Consider the following 25,199-nt stretch of genomic DNA (forward strand, 5'->3'; position numbering starts at 1 on the left):
GCTGAAGTTATCTTCCTGGTATTTTGGAACTCACACCTGAAAACTCTTCCCCTGTGCTCAGGGCAGGACACTTAGGCTCTCCTACCCCAACTGTCCTAAGGATGGCTGCAGCCTCCCTGTGAGTGCATACACAGTCCCCACGCAGCCTCTGATCCCTGTCTTAAAAAGAGGGCAAGACCTGGAGGCCTTCCCCAGGATACATTTCCAAATGAACTTTTTTTATCTTTACTCTTCTTCATGCTCAGAATGAATGGCCAGATGTTAGTTGGGCCCCCTACCCCCACTTCTTCCAATCCCAATGAATTCTTAGGGAGTGAGGAGGAGGAGAAAAGGCCTTGGCAAAAACCACAAGTGGAGTTCTTGGAAAGAAAGACTCAGAATGCAATGCTTGGCATTTTCTAGTAGCTCCAGTTGTTGTGAGTGTGGACTTGAGGCCAGAGGGATAGGAGTTCAGTCTTGACTGTCAGTTATATGTGGGCCTTCTCTCTGCATTTCAGATCACTCAGCTGCAAAAGAGGGATGATTTATATTATATTCTTCAGGATTGTTGTGAAGGTGGAAAAAGCTAATGTAGCTGAAATGCTTAGAACAGTGATTACTCTGATCATGTGGGGTCCCCAGATTTCCAGATAGGGTTTCTCTTTGCCCTCTTGGGAAATCATGGATGAGGCAGAGTGAGAGCAGTCCAGAAATTTGGGCTCTGAGCCTTTCGGTTCTGAAGACAAGTGGGCAACCTCTCTGAGGGGCCCCTGGTCCTACCTAGATCCCAGAAGGGGCAGGAGGCTTGTGAAGGATTGCTTTATAGAGAGTTAAGGCACTGTTGGGTGTTGAGGCATCCCTGAAGGCCAGGGAGGGACTGGCCGGTCTAGTGTTTTGCACTCAGCCAGGCCCATTTGAGTCAAGACCACTGGTTACCTTATCACTGTGGGAGAAAAGGCACTAAGGCACGTCGAGGACTTATAAAGGAATGTTGGGTAGATTAAACGAGAAATGGGCTTGTAATGAAAGGAAATTTCAGGATAGTAATGGTGAAGGAAAAACTCATACTATCTCTGCCAGGGTGAGAGGAGAGGTATACCTGGGCTTTGGTTGCTGGATGTTGGGGAATTGGTCCTCCACGAGAAAAGGAAACCTTCCAGTTGGTGGCTTGAGGCAGAAGCAAGCCTTGAGCTTGTGGAGGTCCTCAGGCCTCCCATACTGACTGCCCTGGGTCCTCCAGCCCTGGGATGGGTAAGTCGTGAGTGTAGAATGTGGGCTGCTCAGGCAGTTGTCTGAAGCTCAGGGTGGGAAAGCCACCTAAGACCTATAGGAACCTGGGGCTAACAGGAGTAGATGCAAGAGCCGCTGCAGGGCTGGCTGGGTCCAAGGACCTAAGGAGCAGTGGGCAGAAAGCATTCAGTTTTCTGTCCCAGACTCCTGGCCCTTCTCTCTGGGAGGTGCAGAGAGAAGGGGCACTTGTCCAAACCAGAGTTCCAGAAGCTGCAGGTTCTCCCTGCAGGAGAAACTGTTCTGTGGTCCCCCATGCAAGCTAGTGCACCAGGGACCCCCTCTATGGGGTGGGCGAGGGGTTGGGGGAAGTGGACTAGGTGTGATCCTCTGGCATCCGGACCTCTGGGCGTCTGAGATCGAGAGGGGACCTCGCTGCTGGAGGGGCGCGCTCCGCGGTGCTTCTGCGCTTTGGGTTTCCACGTGGGCGTTGGCAGCTGCAAGGGACAAGACAGGGACCAACCCCAGAAGTCCCCTCATCCCCATGATTCCGGCGTCGGAGACCCAGCCACGCGGGAACTCCGATGTCCAAGCCGGAGACACGGCCTGGGTGATGAACAAGGGCCCAAGATCAACATCCACGACTGTTGGGCAACGCTTATTGTTTAAAAGCAAGCTCCCTTTGTTCTTGGGTTTTACCGAAGTGAGAAGCAAAAATAATTTTTCCTGATCAAAATTTCGCTGGCACCGAAGCAGCCAAACCAGCTTTCGGAAGCCTTCGCCCCTTCCTTTCGGGCGGGACGCGCGCCCGCCGCCGGGAGGCCCCGCATCTGTCTGATGCAGATAACTCGGGCGGCAGACCACCGCACCCAAGCGGGGTCCGAAGGCCACCGAGGCATTCCCCACCCCCTGCCGTTGCTCTCGGGAGCCAGGGGGTTTTTGGGGGGAAGCGTAGCGGCTCCAGCGGATCAACGCGTCTGGTGACCCAAGCCCGGCTTCCGATTCCATTTAACACAAGCCGCGCATCTTATCTCCGCGTCTCTTCCCCGGGGGTTCCCACCCCCCCACCCCCCCACCCCCCGCCCCGGCCCAGCCCGGGCGGAAGCGGAGCCTCGAGCTTTTGAAGTCCAGAGAATTTCAATCGGAGACGAGCCGGCTGGACCTAAACCCGTTTTCCCAGCGGGGGGAGGGGACAGCAGGCCCTGGGCGGTGGAGGAAGAGGGTCTTCCCTGCGAGGGGAGGTGAGAAGCAGTGGGAGCCCATGCCGGACCCCACTTAGGCTGCTATCACCCCCTCTCCGCTTTCGTGGTGTTTCCCAGGCCTCCGCGGGCCCGCGGACTTCACTCCCTTTGCGAATTTACCTTTCTTCTCAGTGTCGTCGGTAATAACCTTCATGATACAGTGATAACGATGCTATTAAAATAGTCCTTCCCCCCCATACAAAAATGCTAAACAAATTGTTCTTATTCAGCACCCCCCCCCTTCTTCCTCTTGTTAAAAATTCGACTTCTCTTCATCTGATGTTGACGACAGGATGCTTTTGGAAGAAGTGACATTTGGTTAAACATTTTTGTTTTTTCTCCCTATGCCAGAGGGTGCAATAGGCCCCCAGAGACTTGGGGAGGAGGGCGGGGGTGGTGGTGGTGGGATTGAGGCTGCTTTGAAAGGGCAGAGGTAGAAGCACAGAGAGCGATGGGGCGGAGGGGGCGTCCCTGAAGCTTCAGATCCGCAGCCCAGGGGAGGCAGCCCCCCACCCGAAGAGGCTGAGGCCCCCACTGCAGCCGCCTTCCTCCCCGGGACAGCCGGGGAAGCCCCGCTTGGGTGGGCCGGACCCAGGAAGGAGACTCAAGTGGTACCTCTTGATCTCTCAATCCTACTCCGCTTTCATCTGGCAGGGAAAACCCAGAGGAAAAGAGGATCAAACGCGGAGCACTCCCATTGAATGCAAAGCTGGGGGCGGGGCGGGGAGCAGGGAGTCCCAGCGCGGACCCGGCCCGGAGGAGGTGAGCGCAGCGGGGGCGGCGGTGAGAAGGCGGCGGGCTCAGGGGGGCGGGGGGCGGAGGCGGGGGCGGGGGTGGGGAAGCAGAGGGTGGGCGAGGCTCAGGCTCGGTGCAGGAAGGGCCCAACCGAGGCAGCTCCAACGCGGGCTCTGCGGGCTCGACTTTGACAGGAAGGAAAGAGTAAGCCAGGTGCTCCCTCTGGCTCTGGCTACTGGCTGGGAAGGGCAGGGCGTGACAGAAACCCAGGACAACTCTGCGATGCAGCAAAAGGTTCTAGGGTTTGATCCCCTCCAGTCCCAGTCGCTCCTGTCACCTTTAGAATAGTCCCTAGGAGTTTTGAACTAGCAGTGCTCAGCAGATGGTGGCTTTGGGAGTCCCCGGGAGTGGAGATGTTTATGCCCACGTTACCTTCGGGATCCCCCTGCCCGCCCCCCACCTCCACCCCAGGCGAGGTTAATGAGCATCTTCTGATTGAAGAGGGGAAGTAGAAAGCAGGAGTGAGAAGAGAACTTTTGTCTTGCCTGAACCCCTTGCTTCCTCCACGACCTCCACAAGCCCACCGATGGCTTAGACTGAGGTAGGGGAAAGGGAGAGAAGAGTAGAGAAAGAGAAAGGAGGAGGAGAACAAAGTAGGAGATAGAACAAAACAAAAAAGATAGTGACAGACTTTTCTTTAGAATCTCAGAAATTGGGGCTTTTGCCTTGGGACTTGGAGAAGGGCGGGGTGCAGGGGGCAGCCCAGATGGCTGAGAGCTAGGAGCTCTGGGGAGAGACAGAGAAAAGAGAGTTTTAGAGATAGCAGAGGGGAGAAGGGGCCTACCTTCTGCCCACAGCAAAGTGGGGAGAGACCTGGCCGCCCATGGCGGTCTGGCCCCAGCCCACTGCTCAGAGCTGGCAAGGAGGGGTCAGTTTCCTAATGGGTTGTCAGACCTTCCCTGGAAGGAGACCTGAGAAGGTCTCCCAAAGACATCAAGCACTCCAAACTCCCCCCAGCCCTGCCCTAGAGGTTCCCTTTCTGTCCTCAAATATTTAGGAGTGCCCCTAGTCACTTGCTATTTCAGGGCATTTTTGGTGACGGCTCTCTTCTACCCTCAGTGCCACTGAAGCCCGTGGGCAGGACCTGGGGGAGAACCCTGTGTGCCAAAGCTCGGTGAACCCCCATGCCGTGTGCTGGGGCACTCTCAACCCCTGCCCCCAGTTACTGGGTGAGAACGGCACGGTTTCCCAGCGAGCAGCCTCTGGCACTGCGGTCATAGGGGCCGCATTTCTCAGTGCCTCTTCACTCGCAAAACCTGTTTCCAGAGGAATTCGTTGACTCTGAACGAATACTTTAAAATATGGACAAGAAAAGAAAAAAGGCCACTGGTAGAACCTCTCCCCACCCTACATACCTGAAGTGCAGGCGAGGCCCAAGCAAATGGGAAAACGATTTCTTCTACGAATAGCCACCTGGAGGTCAAGCCGAGCTGTGGAGAGCTTAAGGCCACCTAGATGGGGGAAGGGGAATAAAAAAGAATCAGCAAACATTTGGAGTCAGCAGCTAAGACAAGCCCTTAAAGAAAAAATATTAAGGCATTTATTTCCTGCTCCTTCGGGAAGAAAAACAGCAAAGTTCTCTTGGTTTCCAGGAGGAAGGAGACATCTGGGGGTAGAGGGTGGGAGGAGGAAGAGAGGATACCCCAGGCTCAAGCTCTCCAGACAACTGAGCGGTGGGAGGAGGGAATATGTTTTTCAGTAGCTTGTAAAAAGACTTTGGAGCCCCTAGGAGGTTAGCTCGCCAGGACAGCCAGTTGTAATAATGACGAGAGAAGCGAGGCTTGTGAGTCGGCCTTCACACTTTTAAAATGCAGTTATGGATTCTCTCATCAGTGTTAGATCAAGGCACCAAGTTAAGAAAACAAAAGCCAAAACAACAATCAGGAAAAAAAAGAAAATCAGAAGCTTATTCAATTACCGAGTCCCGCAGCTCCTGCGGAACTCGCCGCGCGCCTTAAGCTCTCTTTTTCTTTCTGCGGAATTCCATTTGCATGCCCTCTGCCTGGGTGTCTCCCTGTCTCAGTGTGTGTGTCTCTCTGTCTGTTTTCACACTCTCCTCCCCATTCGAGCGAGGCCCACACCTGGCGCATCACTGCCGAGCCATTAGCTGCGGGTCTCCTTTCATCTTCGCTGTGGCAGACGTTTCTATTTATCCACTTGCGCTCGCCGAGTGGCGTCACCAGCGGTACTGTAATGACGATTGCAGCAGGAGGATGACAGCTTAGAAAGAAGAGGGCAATGGGGCTTCCTCCCAGAGGCGGTGCGGCACAGAGGAGCGCTCGCATCACAAGGTGACCCCAGCTCCCCACCGCCACCACCGTCACCGTCGACATCGCACTCCGGCCGCTCCGCGCCCGCCCAGTCGCCTGGCCTCTCTCTCTCCCTCCCGCAGCCAAGATCTGTCCGACCGCTGGGGACCGGGGAGCCGGGGGCTAGGAGTCACTTGGGGCTTACTCCCTCCCCCCTCCGGCGAGCCCCGGGATGGAGAGCCGAAAGGACATGGTTATGTTTCTGGATGCGGGTCAGCTTGGTACTCTGGTTGGCAAGAGGGTCTCCAATTTGTCCGAAGCCGTGGGCAGCCCGCTGCCGGAGCCGCCCGAGAAGACGGTGCCCCGTGGTTGCCTGAGCCCGCGGGCCGGTCCTCCGGCCGCCCGGGAGCGCGGCGGGGGAGGCCTGGAGGAGGAGCCGGTGGACGGACTAGCAGGCAGCGCTGCGGGGCCGGGCGCTGAGCCGCGGGCAGCCGGAGCTGCGGTGCTTGGCCCCGGACCTCCAGTGTCCTCCGCCGACAGCCTCTCGGCTCAGGGGCAACCTAGCAGCTCGGACACCGAGTCGGATTTCTATGAAGAAATCGAGGTGAGCTGCACCCCGGACTGCGCCACGGGGAACGCCGAGTACCAGCACAGCAAAGGTAGCCACCGCGCCCCTTCTCCCCCCGGGCCTCCCACCGCGCCCACCTTGCACTTCAGCTCTGGAGGGGAGGAAGGCACTCCTTTCCCCCAGGGCAGGGTGGCTGGGGGGACCCACCTGAGCAACTCTCCCCTGATATCTGCGCCCTGGCGGGGGTCTCCTTCTGTGCTCTGGCATTGGCGGGACCGAGGGTGACAGCTGTGCTTTGCGGGAGGAGGGAGACGCAAACCCTGGGCTTGAGGGGGATTCAAAGTGCACCCCAACCCCCTAGAGTTTTGTGGCACTGCTTCAACTGCTCCGGGCAAGACACCTTCCCCGGCGTGGGCGAGATCAAACGCGGGTCGGGGCAGTTTGTGGCTGGCGGGGTGTAAGGCGCATCCAGGCGCGGAAGCCCGGAGTCCATAAAGGACCGTAAAACCGCGGCTGACTCGGGCTGCCTGGGTGCTGCGGCCCTCCGACCAGTTTGCACGTCGGTCAGAGGTCCAAATTACCTTGTCACTTCCCGGGCTCGGTGGCGCCAGGTCGGAAATGGTCCCAATGATCTAATTGCCTTTGGTCTCCGGTTGCATTTGAAAAGGCAGAGCTCTGGCCCTCCCCCATTCCCCTTTCCTTCCCAGTCCCACTTCTCCACCCAAAGGAAAAGGAGCTGCAGGGGGCAGGAGCCCCACCCTTCCTTGGGTTAGATCCAAAAGGGATGCTGTCACACTGCTTTCACTTGGAGAACCCCTCCCTGATCAGGGGCTAGTTTGTGGGGGAGGTGGCCAGGCAGGGAGTCCCCCAGAGAGGGGTGGAAAGCTAGTAGGAGGGAGAGCCCACCAGCAGACACTCTTCCACAAAGCTATGGGGGTAGATGGGAAGACCCTAGTATGGAAGAAATACCACCTCTTGCCCGGGCAGCCAACACCTGGTTGAGCACCCACATTACCATCTTGTCCATTCAACCCAGATTTCCTAACCATAGCACGCCCTCAGAAACCATACGCCACTCAAATATACCAAGGTAATAATGATATTCATACACACACTCCTATGCCATCCCTGCAACGAGTGCAACCTAGTACACATTCCCACACCTACACTGGCAGCCTGGCCCACACAAAAGCAAGGACCCAGCCTGTGTGCAGTATCCTACAATGCACTAAGACCCAGAGCTCACTACACTTCAGCACAAAGGTGCATTTCAACTCGTCTGTCACTTATGCACATCCTTGTCCAGTCCTGCCAACGGTGGGCAGAAATCTCAGAGAGTCTGCATCTCATCTGTGTCTCAGGGCAGGTGGCCAAGGTGGCTGAGGTTCCTGTACCCAGCAGGCCTTAAGAGAGGTCTCCCAAACAGCAGTCCAGCCAGGCCTGAGGGCTGCTTTGTGCTCATCTGAATGGTGAGACCCCATCCCTCTTTTCCCGTGTTCTCAAAGTCTCCTGTGCCCCAACGGAGGCAGAAACTGAGGCTGAGAGGAGGGGGGTGCCTTTCTACCCCACCATCCACATGCACACTGGGCCTACAGCCCCACATCAGCAGTGTTTTGTGTGTCTGTTGTGTGTTCTGTGTGTGCATGTGCTCTGGGCTCCCCACACAGGGCCCAGCTCAGAGGCATTGGCCAGCAGTCCAAACAGCAGCAGTGAAGCCCCCAAGAGCAACAGCAGCAGCAGCTCCCAGGGCACCCTGGCCTGCAGCGCCAGTGACCAGATGCGCCGCTACCGCACAGCCTTCACCCGGGAGCAGATTGCCCGGCTGGAAAAAGAGTTCTACAGGGAGAACTATGTGTCCAGGCCTCGGAGATGCGAGCTGGCCGCCGCCCTAAACCTTCCGGAAACCACCATCAAGGTATGAGCTCTGGCGACAGGCCACAGGGGAGAAGGGGTGTGCCCACTCAGCAGGAAGTAAATACCGACTGTCCACTCCTTAAATCCTGAGCCAAGAATCAGGGCCTGGGGTCTCCCTGCCCACGTGGTGGCTAGGCTGGGGGTGTCCAGGTCTGTTGAAGGCACCAGGTGTGTGCAGATTTACCTTTCCCACAGTCCCTAAGCAGGAACTGCTGGCGTTCGGTTGCCTCTGTCCGTTTTCTAGCCAAATACACAGTGGCAATGGGGTGCCTCTGCCCCGAGAGCGCGCGGCTGAAGGGGAGGTGTTTCTGGGGAACCGCCGCCTGCGGCCTCAGACGGGCTGAGATCTTAGTCTATCTCACTCCTTTGCGCACCACAACGGGTTCTGGCACCCCAGGGGTCCCGGCCGCTTGGCCGAGGGAAGGAGGGACGCAGACTGAAGCCACTCCCCGAACCTCTCCGTACGGGATTCCAGCTCCAGGTGGTGGTGGTGGTGCTGGTGGGATGCGCCCCCCGCCCCCGCCTCCCCTCACCCCCCCCCCCCCCCCGGGCTCTGCCGCGGCTCTTCCCTGCGCTGCCCGCATCCTACCCTGCAGCGGGGCAGGACTTCTGGGCTCTGCGCTTCGGGCCGTGCCGCCGCCGAACCTGCTCCTCCCCGCCCCCCAGGTGTGGTTCCAGAACCGGCGCATGAAGGACAAACGGCAGCGGCTGGCCATGACGTGGCCGCACCCGGCCGACCCCGCCTTCTACACGTACATGATGAGCCACGCGGCGGCCGCGGGCGGCCTGCCCTACCCCTTCCCGTCGCACCTGCCGCTACCCTACTACTCGCCCGTGGGCCTGGGCGCCGCGTCCGCCGCGTCCGCCGCCGCCTCGCCCTTCAGCGGCCCGCTGCGCCCGCTCGACACCTTCCGCGTGCTCTCGCAGCCCTACCCGCGGCCCGAACTGCTGTGCGCCTTCCGCCACCCGCCGCTCTACCCGGGCCCGGCTCACGGACTGGGCGCGGCGGCCGGCGGCCCCTGCTCCTGCCTCGCCTGCCACAGCGGCCCGGCCAACGGGCTGGCGCCCCGCGCCGCCGCCGCCGCCGCCTCGGACTTCACCTGTGCCTCCACCTCCCGCTCGGACTCCTTCCTCACCTTCGCGCCCTCCGTGCTCAGCAAGGCCTCCTCCGTGGCGCTGGACCAGAGGGAGGAGGTGCCCCTCACCAGATAAGGGGCCGCCCGCGGGCTGCCGGCTCCAGGACGCCCGTGGGTTGGGGGGCTCCCCCCGCCCCCCGCGGGGACTCAGCCTGCGCCCCCTCCCCGCCCCCAGGGCATCGAGGGGGAAAAGAAGGCCGAAAAGGACCAGAGAGGGACTCGGCCTCCAGGATCGGGACGCCCGGGAAAGCGGCCTGGCGGGCGCGTTTGGGGATCAGGAGTGGGGATGGGGACGCGGAGACCGAGAGACCTTCCTCTGGGGCGGCCCCTCCGTTTTTCACCGGACCCGTTGCCCCTGAGCGGGGCTGAGGCCGTGGCTCCAAAGTCAAATTTAGTAGCAACAGCAACCGATATGCAGCCGGTCAATCCCTCCTCCCACCCCCACCCCCCTGCCTCACCCGGGACCCCGCACCCCCACCCCAAGGCCAAGCCCAAGCACTGGAAAGGAAATTGCTGTCTTTCTGAACAAAATGCTGTGTATGCAGAGCAGATAGAGATTAATCTTTGCCAGCTTTCCCAAGGCAGGGCAAGGGGCTTGTGGATGGCAGTGGCACCAGCCATCCAGCGGAGAGAGTGAGGGGGGATTTACTGTCATGGAGGATCCTGATCCTCCAGGGAATCCAGGGGCTCTCTTGCCTTCCTGGAGCCTCGGTTACACATTTTCTGGTTCTGGCATCTACCAGCACCTGATCTCTTTCCACTCTCCTAGCTTCCTGATATCTCTCAACTTGCAACTCCGTCTCTACTCCTGCTTCCATCCCACCCCCACTTTTTGTTTAGCATTGGCAGAGAGGCTGCAGAAGCCTCAGGGCCTCTTGGCAGCTTTCTACCAAGTCTCTCATCTCCCTGGGCCCAATACACACCCTGATTAGCAAGTCATGTGTGCGAGGAGGGGTTTTGAATGTTGAATGTATAATAATGATCACCATGCGGTGGGCCATCGAGCCCAGGGTTGAGCTGTTAACAAGGCGCCCAGGGAAGAGCTTAGGGAGCAGGGACCCGGTCTCCCTCCTTCAGTATCTACCAGCAAATTAGAGGCTATTTCAAGCCTTTGCTTGTTCATCTTCCCTTTACCAAAAGCTTTCTGGCTCTTCCCTTTGCAGTTGGCATTTATATCCTTCTTCCTCTCATTTTTCTCCCAAGCTGCCACTGGGGCTTGGCTTTCAGATACTAGCAGGAGCCTTCGGCCCCTTCTGGGGACCTTGTCTTTCCCCATCACCAGGGTTTGTTTGGGAGCCACTCCCAAACTCTCACTCTCACACTCATTCTTGCAGCCGGTTTTTGAGGGATAGGAGAACGTGTACTCCTCCATAACAAGCTTCACTCTGACTGAGAGGGAGTGGTTCTTCCTGTAGGGAATGAATTTGGTTTGGTTTTCCTTTGAAGCCTAAAGAATTTGCTGTTACAATTTGTTAACCATACTGCAATAAAAGCTGGACATAATTCTCACTTTAACATTTTAATGTTTTGGGAAGCAGGCAGTGCATTGATTCTTTGATTGCTAGTTCAGCCACCATCCTAAACTTGGTTAGAGAAGGAACCAAACGATGGACCCACAGACAGTCTCCCAAACTTCCCGTTGGACGTTAGCAGGCTCCAAACGGATATTGCACAGAAACGGGGAAGGCAGGCTGGTCCAAGGGGCCCTGAGGTGCATGTTTTCTTAATTCTGTGCACATTTGGGGCCTTCCATGGCAAACTGGCCCGCCTGGGGCTCACCCCTTCAATGTTTTCTTCTCCAGTTGCTCCAACCCTTGGAGGAAAGGGAACCCTGGACTGTGGTCTCTGGGGATCCTGATTCACCCCAACCCCAAGTGGAGGCTAATGAGGGGGGGGAGTGGGGGGTGGAGGGGGGGTGGAGCTTGAGAACTGCAGGGAGCTAGGTTTGCTGGTCAAGCAGTACCTTAGGGTTTAGGGAGAGGAGCAAGGGGGATTCCTGGCTTGGGAATGGGAGTGTCCTCAAACTGAAAGTCCTCTCCAAGAGTGGAATTCTGGTCTGGTCAGGGCAAGGGGACAGATGGTGCTCCAGCAGCCACCTCACCACCATCTTCAGTTCCAAAGGAGAGCCACCCTGGCTGGCTGCCTCTGAGTCCTGCACATGCAGGGGAGAGATAGGTGTCATGAGGAAGCTGGGAGCTCAGAATTGCATGGACTCCAAGGGTCCTCTGCCAATGTGTATCAGTGGGCAGATGGGGGATCCTTAATGGGCCTCCATCTCTCTTTGGGTTCCAGAGAAACTCTCCTACCACGCAAAGCCCTGAGCTGAGGTTCCCAGCACCTTTCCCTCCACTCCTCCACCACTACCTCCCTCCCCCAGCCTTCCGTAGCTACCTTTGCAGCCTGGAGGCTCGCAGTGCCAAACCCAGGCAAATTTCGCGGTTACTTCGCGGCAGGCTAAGATTGCTTGCGACAGGTAAATGGGCTGCGGGTTGCCGTAATGCCAGGCGTATTTTCAGTTAATAGGGAGGGAAAATGAGGTGTCTGCAGCGATATTGGAAAGTACAAGATCGATGATCCGGCCTCGTGTCCAATCAGCAGCCTTTAATTGACTGTATTTTCTGGGTAATTGAGCCTCTCTTCCTCCAAATTGAAGTGGAAGATATAACAATACATCTTGCCAGGAGGAATTACTCATTACTTCATAATGAAATTTCCCTTTTGCCAAGGTTTGCGGTTTGGCGCTAGGCACCACTTCTTGCTCTCCCTTCTCCACCCCTGCACCTAAAAACAAGTTTTGCCCGCCTGTACCCAGCAACCACACCTGGCCTAATACCTACATTTTGGGGGAAGTGGGGGAGGACGAGAGATGACGGTGAAGAAGGCATTGGCCACTCCACAGCCTCAGTCTCCTTATCTGTAAAAGAAGGCTAAGACAAGCTACAGGGCTGGCAGGAGATTTTTATTTCAACATTCTAAAAGCCTTTACCTAGCTTTGCCCCATCTTGGCCCCATTTTGCAGGTGGAAAAATGGAGGCTCTGGATCTCACACAACTATTAGAGTCCCATGCAGCTATGAGTTTCAAGTTTGGGCTTCCTCTCCAGTCCCCTAGGCCCCTTTGGGGCCCGGAGTCCACCATCACCCCTTGTGAAGTCTGACACTTCACTCTTGAAGTGGGCTTCACACTTTTCCCGGGGCTCCTCAACCCCATTATGACCCGGCGGGGCCTGGGAGAGCAGAGTCGCGCTCAGCCGCTGTCCTCCTGGCCGGGCAAGACCAGCCGCCCCGCAGCCGGAGTGCACGCTCAGCGCTGGCCGTCGCCGGCTTGTTAGCGTGTGATTGATTGCCTTATTAAAGCGTGTTCTTGTAAGTGTGACCAAACTGATTGCATTGCATATGTTTGGGATAATGCTCATTTTAAACAACAGGATAAAGAGGATGAGCTCGGCAGAGCCTCCGAAGACAAAATGATTCCGGCCAGCAGCTCCCTAACTCTGGCATTAAATTGCCCAGTTACATAGCAAATCACTTGGTTCCTCCACCCTTGTCCCCGTTTTATTTTTTTTTCCCCCTGGCCTGCAATATGATCGCATCTCCCAGTGTGGTCTGCCCCACGAATGGCTTGTCTAGTGACAATATTGGTTCTGCTTTTTCAGCCGCTAACTGTGCATCCTCACACCTCAGGCGTCGAGTCCTCCGGCGCCCTCTCAGGCAGAGGGAGAAGTGATTCAGAATGCACCCTCTCACCTTAGGCTTCCCAAAGGGACAGGGTCCTGATGGATCCCCACAAATGGGAGCTTAGGTCTCCTGCAGCAAGTCACATGTCTCCCCACCCCCACCCCACCCAACCTTTTGGCCAAAGTTTAAAAGATTCTTTTGTCCCCCAGGCTTCTCCCGCTCGGTTGCCTCCATTATTTCCCAATTGAGGAAACACCCGCCACCATATGTCGGTGGAAGAGCGTGGGTGTCGCGGCGGTGGGTGGTTGAGGATGGCATTCTCAAAGTGAGAAGAGCTTTTCCTTCTTAGCATCTTCTTCATGCACCATCACCCCAGAATGTGAGAGGGAGTAGGAGTCAGTGAGTCGGGGGAGGAAAAGAAGGTTGGGCAAAAAAAAGGGGGGGATTTCTTCTAAATACTACACCCCCAACCAATCTTTGTAGCCAGGTTCTCTTTCTTTGCCTATTCCCTAAACAAAGAAATCCTCAGCCTTTCTCCACCCATTCCAGTCGACTTGCGCGGGAGCCAAACTGCTGGCAGATTGAACTTCCTAAGGGACACCTTTGGGATATGCTGGTATTCTGATTTGTTCCAGATGATGATAGTCCTCAGAACAAGTCAGAAAGGATGCCACTCTTTGGGGTGTCATTCCTAAGTGCAATCGCTGGGATTCGTTTGCTAGATCCTGCTAAATGCGTCTGGATATGTGACTTGGTCCAAAGGGCAAATTTCTCCCATCACTTAGCCTCTCCCTGGCTCTGCCAGGGCAGGCACATCAGACTGCATTAGGGGGAGAACCAAGATTCAGTGTACCATGTGTGCCAACTTGTGGAACCCCGAAATGCTGACCCTGAGTGAGAAAAAAAAAAAAAAAAGCCAACCACGAAAAGCATGCTACCTTCTACAAAGCAAACAGAAACATAAAGTCCTTTCAAAAATCGCCTTCTCAGCAAATAAGTATGTGATATTCTGAGCAGGAGCAGAAGGAGAAAGATTGCCACTTAAAAATAACATGAAAGCATTAAGTAATTATTTAAAACAAGGCTGTTTAGAAAAATATTTGTATTTATTGCAGCTGCTCAATTGGCCTCGTTAAAGTCGGCAAGCATTTAAATTGTGTTACAATCTCATTTAAATCCCGCTCCGTTCCAGCAGGCTGAAGAGCTTGGATAGACCAATCACTTCATAATGATGATGAATGAGAAATTAATTCAGATACAAGCAAGACAATTTAGGCCTTCATCTGTTTAAATAGCCTTCCAATATTATTCGCGATCGCGGGTCACAGATTGAATCAATTGTCCAATCTTGTGAAAGTCATATCCTTGCATCTTCATCGAGATTATTTATAGCGCAGTGAGGGCTGCTGAAAGGTATACGCTGTTAACAGGGACAATTACTTAAAGAGAAGCGTTTATAAAATGGAAAACAAATGCCGGGGTTAGTAACAAATGGGATCAAAAGCAGTCATTCCAATCCGGCTCCTCGAGGGAAGGGAGCGGGCGCGGCCCCCGCAGCACGCGGGGCGCCCGGGGCTCGGCGGCCGGCCTCCCCGCGGTCCAGGTGAGGCCAGGTCCGGCCGCTCCAGCCTGCGCCTTGGCTGCGCGCCCCCGGGCCGGCCCAGCCTCGCCCGCTCAGGTGGGGCGGGAAGCCCAGCAGGGCCCTCGGAGCCCCCGGCCCAGGGTGAGGTCCCGCCCCCCCCCCCCCCCCGGCCGCGGCGGCTGCCCAGGGGGCCCGAGGTCGGGTACCCCGGGTCGCTGCAGCCCCGCGGACGCAGACCCCAGGGTGCTCCGCTCTGTGCTGGGCGCTCGGCCTCGCCGGGGAGGGACGGGGTCTTGCTCGGCCGCGGAGCTCCGCGGGCCTTGCGGGGGTGCCTGGGGGCTTCTGGACCCTGGAAGCTGGGCCTCCCGAGCCGACCGCGGGGAAGGGGCCCCATTTCCGCAAGGCCCCTCGTCCTTGGGGTCCCCAGACGGAAAGTCCCCAGTGCCCTGGGGGTCACTTCAGGTCCTCGGGGGCCTGCGCCCCTCCCTCCCCGAGCCGGCTTCCCTGGGTGTCCTCGGGGCCCGTGAGCAGCGTCCAGGTTCTGCAAAGAAGAGCCCTTTCCTTCCCCGTCCGGGTATCCGGATGTCACCCCTCCCGGGGAGGCGAGTCCCCCTCCGTCGACCCCTCCCGCAGGCGTCCCCGCAGCTTCGTGAGAACCCGGGGCAGCCGAGGCGGCCGTCACGAACTTCGAGGCGACGCGTGCCTCCCCGAGGTGTCTACCTCCCCTTCCTCAGCCCAGTTAGGTAAAGACCCAGAACAAGGTGCGCCGGGAGGTGAGTTGGTGTTTCCGGACTCGGTACAGGCGCGCTTAGGTGTAACCGTGTGCAGCGTCTACACCGGCCCTGTGTGCGCGCGGGTCCAGGGAAGAGAGAACCTTTTCTAGGCGGCGCTCTTTAGGGATGTAAAGTGAGGTGGGTCGGAACAGAGAAGCAGGAAAGATCATTCGATGGACCGAGCCTGGAGTAAGAGAGGAGAGAGAGGAGAGAGAGAGAGAGAGAGAGAGAGAGAGAGGGAGAGAGAGAGGGAGAGAGAGAGGGAGAGAGAGAGGCTCCCAGCGAACACAGAGCGGAGTCCATGCGGTACAGCACACGCGCCACTCCCATCCGCGTCGAGGTGGTTTTTTTCTTCCTCTGTATTTCTGTGTTTTGAAACAAAAGCCCAACTAATGGATTCCTGGCGCTCTGAGGACCCACTCCCGGGAGCGACTTTGATGTATTGCTGTCCAATTAGTGCCTTTAATTGGTGTCCTCGGGGACAGGCCGGCCCGGAGCTGGGACACAGCCTCTTCTCGCCTCTCCTGCACACTGGAAAGGTAAAATTTATAACGCACTGTAGCAATCCCTTGGGACAGCGAGCAAGCGAGCGAGGGAGGCAGGGAAAGAAGGGAGAGGTACAGCTCCGCCTCGCAGACCCCGGATCCTGAAGGCGCGGGGGTCACGGTTAAGGGTCCAGATCGCACGCTTTCTACGATTTCCTGACTCCCTCTCTGGCCTCGCAGGAGGGCTCGGGCGGCTGAGTCGCTGAGGATTATGAATTTGCTTGCAGAAAGGCCAAGGGAGCGCGCATTGTCTGTAGAAGCCCACCCCATGTGGTCTCTCATCTCGTTAATAATGGCTGTTTGTTAACAAGGATGCGGAGGTTAAATAATCCGGGTGGAAGATTAAACACGCCTCATCAAGGCGCTGGGAGCCGTTGCAGGGACCTGCACCAGAGCCGGCTCAGCTTGCTGGAGCCAGAGGAAAGGTGGCAATACTAACCTGCAAGTAGCCCTGGGGTAGAGGAGAGGGAAGGTCTAGGCCCTCTTTCAGGATGTTTCTACCTAAAGTCAGCACAGCCCACACCCTTGCTGTGCTGGATAGAAAGCCCTAATGAAATGTGGATGTTAAACCCTGCCAGTAGTCTGCTGGAGGTCAGAAATGGAGGCCTGGGTCTGAATCCAGGGTCCCCCTTTGAGACTATCTGCTGCTTCCCAGGCCTGACAAAACCACACCCCTGAGAAGATAGGGGCATTTGTACCCACAAGTGAATAGCACTGGATGGGAAGACAGACCACGGGGTTTCTAGCTTGGGCTCCGTTTCTAAATAGCTGTTGTGATGTGTATTACATTATTTTCCTAGCTTCATATTCCTACCCTATAGGATAGGGAGGAAATAGGGCTTGATAGAGATGATGTATGATATTTCTTCTTCTTTCCTCTAGCTCTCACTAGAGTTAGGGAACTGAGCACCTACCTGGTCAGATACTGTCTCCATCCAGCCTGGGAGGATTCACTCCAGAAGGATTTTATTCAGCGAATATTTGAGGGCCTACTGAGTGCCTCTGCGCTGTGTACATTTTTAAACTATGAGAGCAGAATATCAATTTGTATATTCTTGTGTATGTCATCCCCAGATAGACTATTTCATAAAGGAAGATATGGAAGAAAGAACTTGGCAGCGAGAGTAGAATAGAATGTGTGTGTATGTATAGGGCAGAGAAACTGTAGAGCAAAGGGAAAAGGACTCAGTAAAAGAAGTATAGATCTTGCTGAGATGGCAAGAAGGTCAGTGAGGATAAATATGGAAGTAGTTCCTTGATAGAGAGAAGGTCGTCTCCTGGACTCCTTTAGTGATTTGACAGTGAGCAAAAGGTGATGGATCCCTGAATTTGAGTAGATCTATGACTTACGCATCTATTATTCCCAATTTTCTACTTATATCTTGTTTCAGTAGAGTTCTGCTCTTTAGCTCATTCCCAAAACTTGTCACTTTTTGAATCCACCAAACAGGGAACTCAGCTGCTGGGCTGGAACTCTTCATGCTTCTGGCTGATGGGTGTCTGGGCTCAAGCAAAGCAGGGGGTAATCCACTGAGATTTTTCTTTAGATTAGCAGTTATTGTGACTCCTCCCTTTCTCGGCCTTTTCTTGTAAAGTCCAGAGACCAGATTTGTGGTGCTAGGCAGTAAGGTTGGAGAGCTAACATTTGTGGAATATTTGTCACATGCCATTCACTGTTCAATGCTCTCCACGTGTTATTATCCATGCATTAGATAAGGGTGGCTAGTGTAGGAGGCAGGATGGACTTGTGTGTCTGTTTTAAAGACTGCGACTCCACTCTGCCTTTCAAAAAGCCAATCTCCAATTTCTCTGATGGACATTCAGTGAGCAGTTTAGCCCAATGAATGAACCAATATATATTTATTAAGCACCTGGTATATGGCCAATACCAGACTTAGGTTTATACAATATCTTTGTTGTCCTTCAACTCGGTGTTGATGTGGCTTTGATTGTGTTTGTAATGTATTACAACTAGTTTGTACTTTCCTCAAGAACTCATTAGTGATGCCAACTGTGGCTCGGGTGATTTTATGGTAGGAAATACATTTGCTTCGATAGGAACCGTGGCAAAAGAGAACTCATCTCTTACTTGATTTAGAGCCTGTACATCTTTAGCATCAACAGCTTTACATTATGTAAAATATAAAAAATATAAGCATTTGACATCTATTTATTAAAATGTAAATCACTCAAGCAACTCAAAAAGCATGGATTCTGGAAACAGAGCTCCTGGGTTTAAATTCCCAATCTGCCACTTACAAGCTTATACCATTAAAAGTTTCTTAATCTCTCTGAGACATAGTTCTTTTATCTGCAAAATAGAGATGACAACAATAAGCCTGTAGTAGTTACCTCTTGCTGTTACCCCAGAGATCAGTAGCTTAAATCAATAAACATCTCAATTTCTGTGGGTGGGAATATTTTTACAGTTTTAGCTGGGTGTCTCTGGCTCAAACTCAGTCCACTGAGGCTGTGGTCTCATTTAAAGCTCAAGTGGGGTGGGTGGGTGGGGGATTGGCTTCCAACTTCATTCATGTGATTGTTGGCAGGATTCAATTTCTTGCTCGTGGGTCTTTGACTGAAGGCCTCAGTACTTCACTGACTGTTGGTTGAGGGCTTATTTCAGTTTCTTGCAGTGTGGACCTCTCCATAGAGTAGCTCACAACATGAGCAGGCTTTTCAGAGGATGAATAAACAGGCAGTACATGCATACTGGAAAGAGTTGAGAGAGAAAGAGAGAGAAAGCAAGCCCAAGATAGGCCAGTCTTTTTGTTACCTAATCTTTATAAGTGACATTCCGTCACTTTTGCTGTATTATATTGGTTAGAAGCAAGTCACTAATCCAGCCCACACTCAAAGGGAGGGGAATATACGAGGCATCAAAGCCAGGAGTCAGGGATCACTGGGAGCTATCTACATGGCTACTTCCCACAGACCCTGTCTCATAGGGTTGTTGTGAAGATTATACAACTTTATATATATGAAGACCTTAGGACAGCACCTGGGTTTTTGAGTTTGTTTTGTTGTTGTTTTGTTTTTTTTTTTAAGTAATCTCTACACCCAGCATTGGGCTTGAACTCAACCCTGAGATCAAGAGTCTACATTCTCTACCAGCTGAGCTAACCAGGTGCAGAACAGAATTGTGTCATTCTTCTGATACAATTAGCACTTATTTCTTCATCTAGACTTTCTATTTCAATGTCACTCATTTTTTCTTGCAAAGCTGTGTGAAAGAGTGTAGGAAGGGCAAGCAGAGTAACTGCCATGAGGAAAAGAGGAAAAGAGGAAAAGGAAGCAGAATGGAAAGAAAATAGACTGGAAGATTTGGAAAAAGTCCAGGGGAGGGTACCTAGAGATACGAGGTAAACTAGGAGATTCTTTTTTTATTTATTCATGAGAGACACAGAGAGATAGAGGCAGGGACACAGGCAGAGGGAGAAGCAGGCTCCATGCAAGAAGCCTGACGTGAGACTCGATCCTGGGACTTCAGCATCACACCCTGGGCCAAAGGCAGGCGCCAAACTGCTGAGCTACCCAGGGATCCCCCTAGGAGATTCTTTTTAGCTAATTTGTTCCTTACTCTTTTTTGTAAAAAAAAAAATTATTTATTTGAGAGGTAGAGCACCATCAAGGGGGAGGGGTGGAGAGAGGAGCAGACTCCCCACTGAGCAGGGAGCCGGAAGTGGGCCTTGATTCCAGGACCCAGAGATCATGACCTGAGCCAAAGGCAGATGCTTAACCAACTGGGCACCCTTGTTCCTTACTTTTATTTTATTTATTTATTTATTTTTGAAATTTAATGCTTCAAATTTTTTAAAAATTTGTATTTATTTATGATAGTCACACACACAGAGAGAGAGAGAGGCAGAGACACAGGCAGAGGGAGAAGCAGGTTCCATGCACCAGGAACCCGATGTGGGATTCGATCCCGGGTCTCCAGGATTGTGCTCTGGGCCAAAGGCAGGCGCCAAACTGCTGCGCCACCCAGGGATCCCTGTTCCTTACTTTTAAAAGATATTCTTTTCTGCATCAAGTGAATACTATTTGTAATCTTCTATTTGTAATCATACTGACATTTGTAGAGTGGGCTCATACTTTTTAATTAAAAATTTCCACATATGCTGTCATTCTTAAATTTTATCAAACCTATGTGAGACAAAAATTATTATTATCACCATTTTAGAAATGCAAGAAAAATATGTGATGGTTAATTTTATATGTCACCTTGACTGGGTCGCAAGGTGTCCAGATATTTGGTTAAACATTATTCTGGGTGTATCTGCAAATAGCCCTTCCCAATGCGAGAGGGCTTCATCCAATCTGTTGAAGGCCTGATAGAAGAAAAGACTGATAAAGAAGAATTCTTTCTCTCTGCCCATCTTCAAGTTGAGACATCAGTCTTCTCCTGCTTTCAGATTTGAACTGGGACGGGAACTTAAAGCTTTGACTTTCCTGGGTCTCTGCTCCTCAGCCCCCAGAATTATGTGAAAAAAAATTATATCTAATTGGTTCTGTTTCTCTGGAGAATCCTGACTGATATACCCAGAAAAGTCACACAGCAAGTAAATGGGGGAGGATTCCAGGACTCTAATTCAGATGGTCTTGCCCCAGGCCTTGGTTCTTTGTGCTATACTCTGCTGTCTCAGCTGCCTAAGTTTGTTTTATCATGAAGTTATGGATTCAGCTGGAGCCATGGAAGAGGATATGGCACGAATGTAGTGCTGGAGGTGGGGAGGCAATATGTCCAATACTAGACACCAGCCCTGCCTGACCTAGTAAGAGAAATCAATTTGGCTAAAAGCTGACCTAAGAAATAAGCAAGAAAGATGTCAAGTTGCAGCATCCAAAGGGGCTCAGTCCTGATTCTATAAACTGTCAGTCCTGGGCTAGTCAGTTAGGAAGGTGGACCCCAGGAGCAACAGGACAGCAGTTGAAGATGTATTAGTCCTCGGTAGCCTGAGGTAAGAGACAAAAGCTGTGGGACTGGACAGAGAAATTGGTGCATGTGGTATGGAGCCTAGAAGGTAGATTGTAGGATAGGGAGTATAGCATGGGGAGAACATAGGTTTTGAGGGGAGAGTCTGATTTAAGTTCTCATTTTGTTGCTTATGGGCTGAATGATGTAGCAGGTTGTTTAACTGCTTCAAACTGCAGTCTCCTCATCCTGGGATGGTGGTTTTCATTAAATGAGATAATAAGCATAAAGCACTCTAATAATTCCTTTTCCTTTTCTTTGTTCTTTTTCTAATCTTTTACCCCTAATTCTAACTTCCATTTACCCCCTGGACAGGGAATATGATCTAATCTCAAGTACTACCTTCTCTGGGGTGAAGGAAGGTACAGGCCACTTATGTAAGTCTGGCCTGTTGGGATTTGCCACATAACTAGGGCAGACTGGTTGTAGCTTTAACCATGGAAGGTTTCAACGTTGGCTGCCTGTTATAATCACTGGCAGACTTTTCTGAATCTGATTCTTGGAAGGAAACAAACAGGTAGTCTGGACAGTTACCAAAGCTCCCCTGGATGATCCTAATCCACAGTGAAAATTGGGACCACTGGGGAAGAGAAAGCATAGGCATGCCCTAGCACCTATTAGGTACTCAGTAAATGCTATTAATTGTAATTGAACTGAGATGGGGATTAGTAGGAAAAGATCTAGGTCTCTTTCTTATCTTTAAATATAGATGACCCACTCAGATTATTTACTGACCAACCCAACTTTTAGTAGTATGGATATACCAACTATGTGACTGGAGGTACCCTGCCATTTAGAAACCTGAATGACCCTCCAGATCATTTGCCCAACTGCTTCACTTTATGGGTCTTTGAGTTTTCTCTAGGCAAAATGGATCTTCAATGGCTACTGTGGATTTAGAGCAGACACAGGATGTTGCACAGGAAATATGCCACCTCTGTTCTCATTTTGTTTTGTTGCCAAGGAGGGTGTGATTGTACATTCCTTTGGTGTTTCACTTGGGCAATGCTAACATGTCCAGATCCAAAGGTCAAAGCTGCATTTCTTTCTTTTTTTAAAAAAGATTTTATTTATTTATTCATGAGAATCACATAGAGAGAGGCAGAGACAGACAAAAGGAGAAGCAGACTCTCACAGGGAGCCCTATGTGGGACTCGATCCCCAGACCTGGGATCATGCCACTCAGGCATCCCCAAAGCGGCCTTTCTTAATGATGCTCTAAAAACTTCATTGAAAGTTGACATTCCAGTTGTTCATCTCTGGGGTCAATGATTGAAATTAGTGAAAGGCAGACTGCTGAGAAAAACAGGTCAATGGGGCACAATCTCACCAAGATGTCACCCCACTAAACTACCAGGAAAAAAATGCAAAGGAGGAGTTACAAGCTCTGCTTGCAGGATCCAGAAAGTAAGCTTGCATGTCAACTTCAGTGTGCCTTGGGGTAGGGGAGAAGCTTTGGAGAGCTCTGCTAGTTTCTGTTATCTAGATGACCAGAACTGGCCAGGTGGCTTTGGGAATCATGGTTGTTTAAGATCAGAGATAAGGTTTGGGGGTACCAATGATTCTGGACAAAATATGCATAAAAACAGTCCTCTACCTCCAAAGAGAATTTCTAGAATTCCAGGAAACTGCTCTTAGCACTGCCTGAACAGAGTCTGCTTCTAAACTACCATGATCTCCCTGTAAAGGAGTCAATAATTCTACTTTCTGCGGGGGAAAGGTTATTATTTTTTTTTTAAAGAAATAGATTTAGTACACTATATACATAGTAGCTCTTGACGTGCCGGAGACATCTTGGTAAGGATATCTTTTCTCTGTTGCCATAGCCAGAGGCTTGCATTTGCTAGGGTGTCTGGATCAAATCAGAGGAGATAGAAAAGAAAGGCAGGGTTGAGTAAAATGGCAACTCTCAGCACACCACTCAGATCATAAAGCAGGCGGGTGGAAACAGGCAGTGCCACTTGGGTCTGGAGACCCACACTTGATTTGAGCTCATGGTGTAAAGTGTGCACGTTCTTGCTCTTGATGGTACCTAGAGAAAAGCCACTGATCACACTTTTAGGATATATTGACCATTCTACTAAGCTAGAGCTATCATTTGGGCCTGGTGAAAATCTCACTCTTATTTTATCCACAACAGGATTTTAGTAAGATGTGACAAAAGGTCCTTTGCTGGTTTCAATGTATTTCCCGATCTGTGGAGGAATCTGGCTTGTGGACAACATAGTAGGAGTAGGAGTGCCATGGACACTTAGATGACTTCACGTGACTATTGAGGGTGGACATTTAATGGACTATTCTGTTTATATGTCACAAGATTGCCTCTTGTTTCAAAGAATGGAGTGAGAGGTTTACGTAGACTCAGAAGAAGCAGAGGGGAGTTCTAAGTTTTATTTGCTGTGTGTGCTGGTTTCCTGGACTATTTGTGGAGAGGTCTGAGTCAAACTCTTAATTTTTTGAACACTGCATTTCTTTTTTTTGAGGTAGAACTGATATTTAACCCCATGTAAGTTTCAAATGTACAAATTTTGCATTTCTTAATGACCTTCCTACAGTGAACTGAAGTTCAGATCCACTTCCTATGACCCCTCTATCCACAGTACTACTCAGGAATACTCTTCAAATTGGAGTATTCAGGGGATCCCTGGGTGGCTCAGCGGTTTAGCGCCTGCCTTTGGCCCGGGTCATGATCCTGGAGTCCCAGGATCAAGTCCCGCGTGGGGCTCCCGGCATGGAGCCTGCTTCTCCCTCTGCCTGTGTCTCTGCCTCTCTCTCTCTCTCTATGTCTATCATGAATAAATAAATAAAATATTAAAAAAAAAACAAATTGGAGTCTTCACCTTCTTAGGATGGGATCCACAAGTTTTTTTTTGAATTTATATTCAGTTAGCCAACATATAGTACATTGTTATTTTCAGATGTAGTTTAGTAATACACAAAACTTTTTAAAGGTTACTAGAAATCTTTAAAGAGGTAGTTTCTGCTGAAAGATAGTTGTGAATTTAACTGGATGCCATTCTAGCATAGTATATACATTTCTGGATGTGTGCTATGCTTAGGTTTGCCTACTGGTGGGATGGTACTTTGCATCAGCAATGACTTTGATATGGACTCCTATTTTTTAGCGATCAACTGCAGACCCCTTAATTTTTCTCCTTATCTGTGAAGTTAAGCTCCAGTGACATAATGATTCAGTTTGGTCCTTTTGTTACAATGTAATTTTTAGACATTTTGCCTAAGAGGTTTCCTTGGCTTAGTAAGTGTTCAAATTCTTTATTGATGGACAATCTTGTTGGTTAAAGAAGGTTGCCTCAGCTATTGGCTAATACATACGGTTTAGAACAAATTCTGTGCCTTATTCCTTCCTCCTTTCAAAGTCAATTATTTCAATTTCAGGACAAAACAATACTTTGTTGGGAGAAGGAGTATGTGAAATAGCCTCATTTTGGGCTTGCTGTAGGCACTCTGTCTTTGTTTTTATTTTTAAAAAGAATAATTAAAAAAAAGAATAATTTATTTATTATTTGAGAAAGAGAGAGAACATGGGGAGGGGGTACAGGAGAGGGGCAGAGAAAGGGAGAGAGAATCCCAGGCTGAGTGTGGAGCTGGATGCAGTGCAGTAGATCTGATGACTCAGATCATGGCTTGACCAGAAACCAGGAGTCTGATGCTTAACCTCCTGAGCCATCCAGGCCCCCAGGCACTCTCCCTTTAATCCTATTCTTCAGTCAGTGTCTCCTTTCCCATCACACTGAGTCATGAAATGCACAGTGAATGGCATAAGGACCTAACAATGTGGTGTGGATGGGGTGAGGAGAATTGACTTCCAAAATTTTGCTTATCAGTTACTTGGTACAGTAAAGTAGGTCAGTGTATATGCTGATTTTGTGAAAGGTGAAAAATTAAACTTCTTCAATTGGCTTATCTTAGAGGAAAATGTTTTATCTCAGGAGCTAAAAATGAGCCAAATTAAAATGAATATTCATGTAAGATTGTTAAATGACTTTCAAAGGGTTAAATCTTTTTTTTTTTTTAAGATTTATTTTTCCTTAAGTCATCTCTACACTGAATGTGGGGCTCAAACTCACAGCCCCAAGATCCAGAGTCTCACATTCCACCAACTGAGTCAAGCAGGCACCCCTCAAAAAGTTAAATCTTTAAAAAGTAACTTCTAATTTCAAGGATTTTATAAGCTCTAGTTGTAAATATATGAAGGATTGATATAAATTGACTTACTTTTATGTACTTGGTTGGGACATGCAAAAGTTTTATGTATTTATTTTTAAAACATTTTATTTATTTATTTGATAGACGAAGAGCACAAGCAGGGGGAAGGGGGTATAAAAGAGGGAGGCTCCCCACTGAGCAGGGAGCCCTGAATCTGTGTAGCTACATCCCAGGACCCTGAGATCATGACCAGAGCCAAGGCAGACACTTAACTGACTGAGCCACCCTGGTGCCCTGAAAAAGCTTTATTAAAAGGAAGTGGTTTTTTTTTTTTTTTTTTTTAATGTAAGCTCTACACCCAAGGTGAGGCTT

General features: G+C 51.4%; 1 protein-coding gene and 1 long non-coding RNA gene across 2 annotated transcripts; one reads left to right on the forward strand and one right to left on the reverse strand.

Moving 5' to 3' along the window:
- Nucleotides 1-391: 391 nt before the first annotated feature.
- LOC119867212 lies at nt 392-2,231 on the reverse strand. Its single transcript, XR_005369218.1, has 2 exons — nt 1,079-2,231; nt 392-506 (listed from the first exon to the last, which is right to left on the reverse strand). It is a non-coding gene; the product is annotated as an uncharacterized LOC119867212 (long non-coding RNA).
- A 1,079-nt stretch (nt 2,232-3,310) lies between these two features.
- EVX1 (even-skipped homeobox 1) lies at nt 3,311-9,483 on the forward strand. The gene is made up of 3 exons (XM_038556391.1): nt 3,311-6,150; nt 7,727-7,974; nt 8,640-9,483. Exons 1-3 carry the CDS (start codon nt 5,724-5,726, stop codon nt 9,183-9,185), a joined length of 1,221 nt encoding a protein of 406 aa, XP_038412319.1. The 5' UTR covers nt 3,311-5,723; the 3' UTR covers nt 9,186-9,483.
- The last annotated feature ends 15,716 nt before the right edge of the window (nt 9,484-25,199 follow it).

This window comes from Canis lupus, chromosome 14, assembly GCF_011100685.1.
Source record: "Canis lupus familiaris isolate Mischka breed German Shepherd chromosome 14, alternate assembly UU_Cfam_GSD_1.0, whole genome shotgun sequence".
NCBI classification, from domain to species: domain Eukaryota; kingdom Metazoa; phylum Chordata; class Mammalia; order Carnivora; family Canidae; genus Canis; species Canis lupus.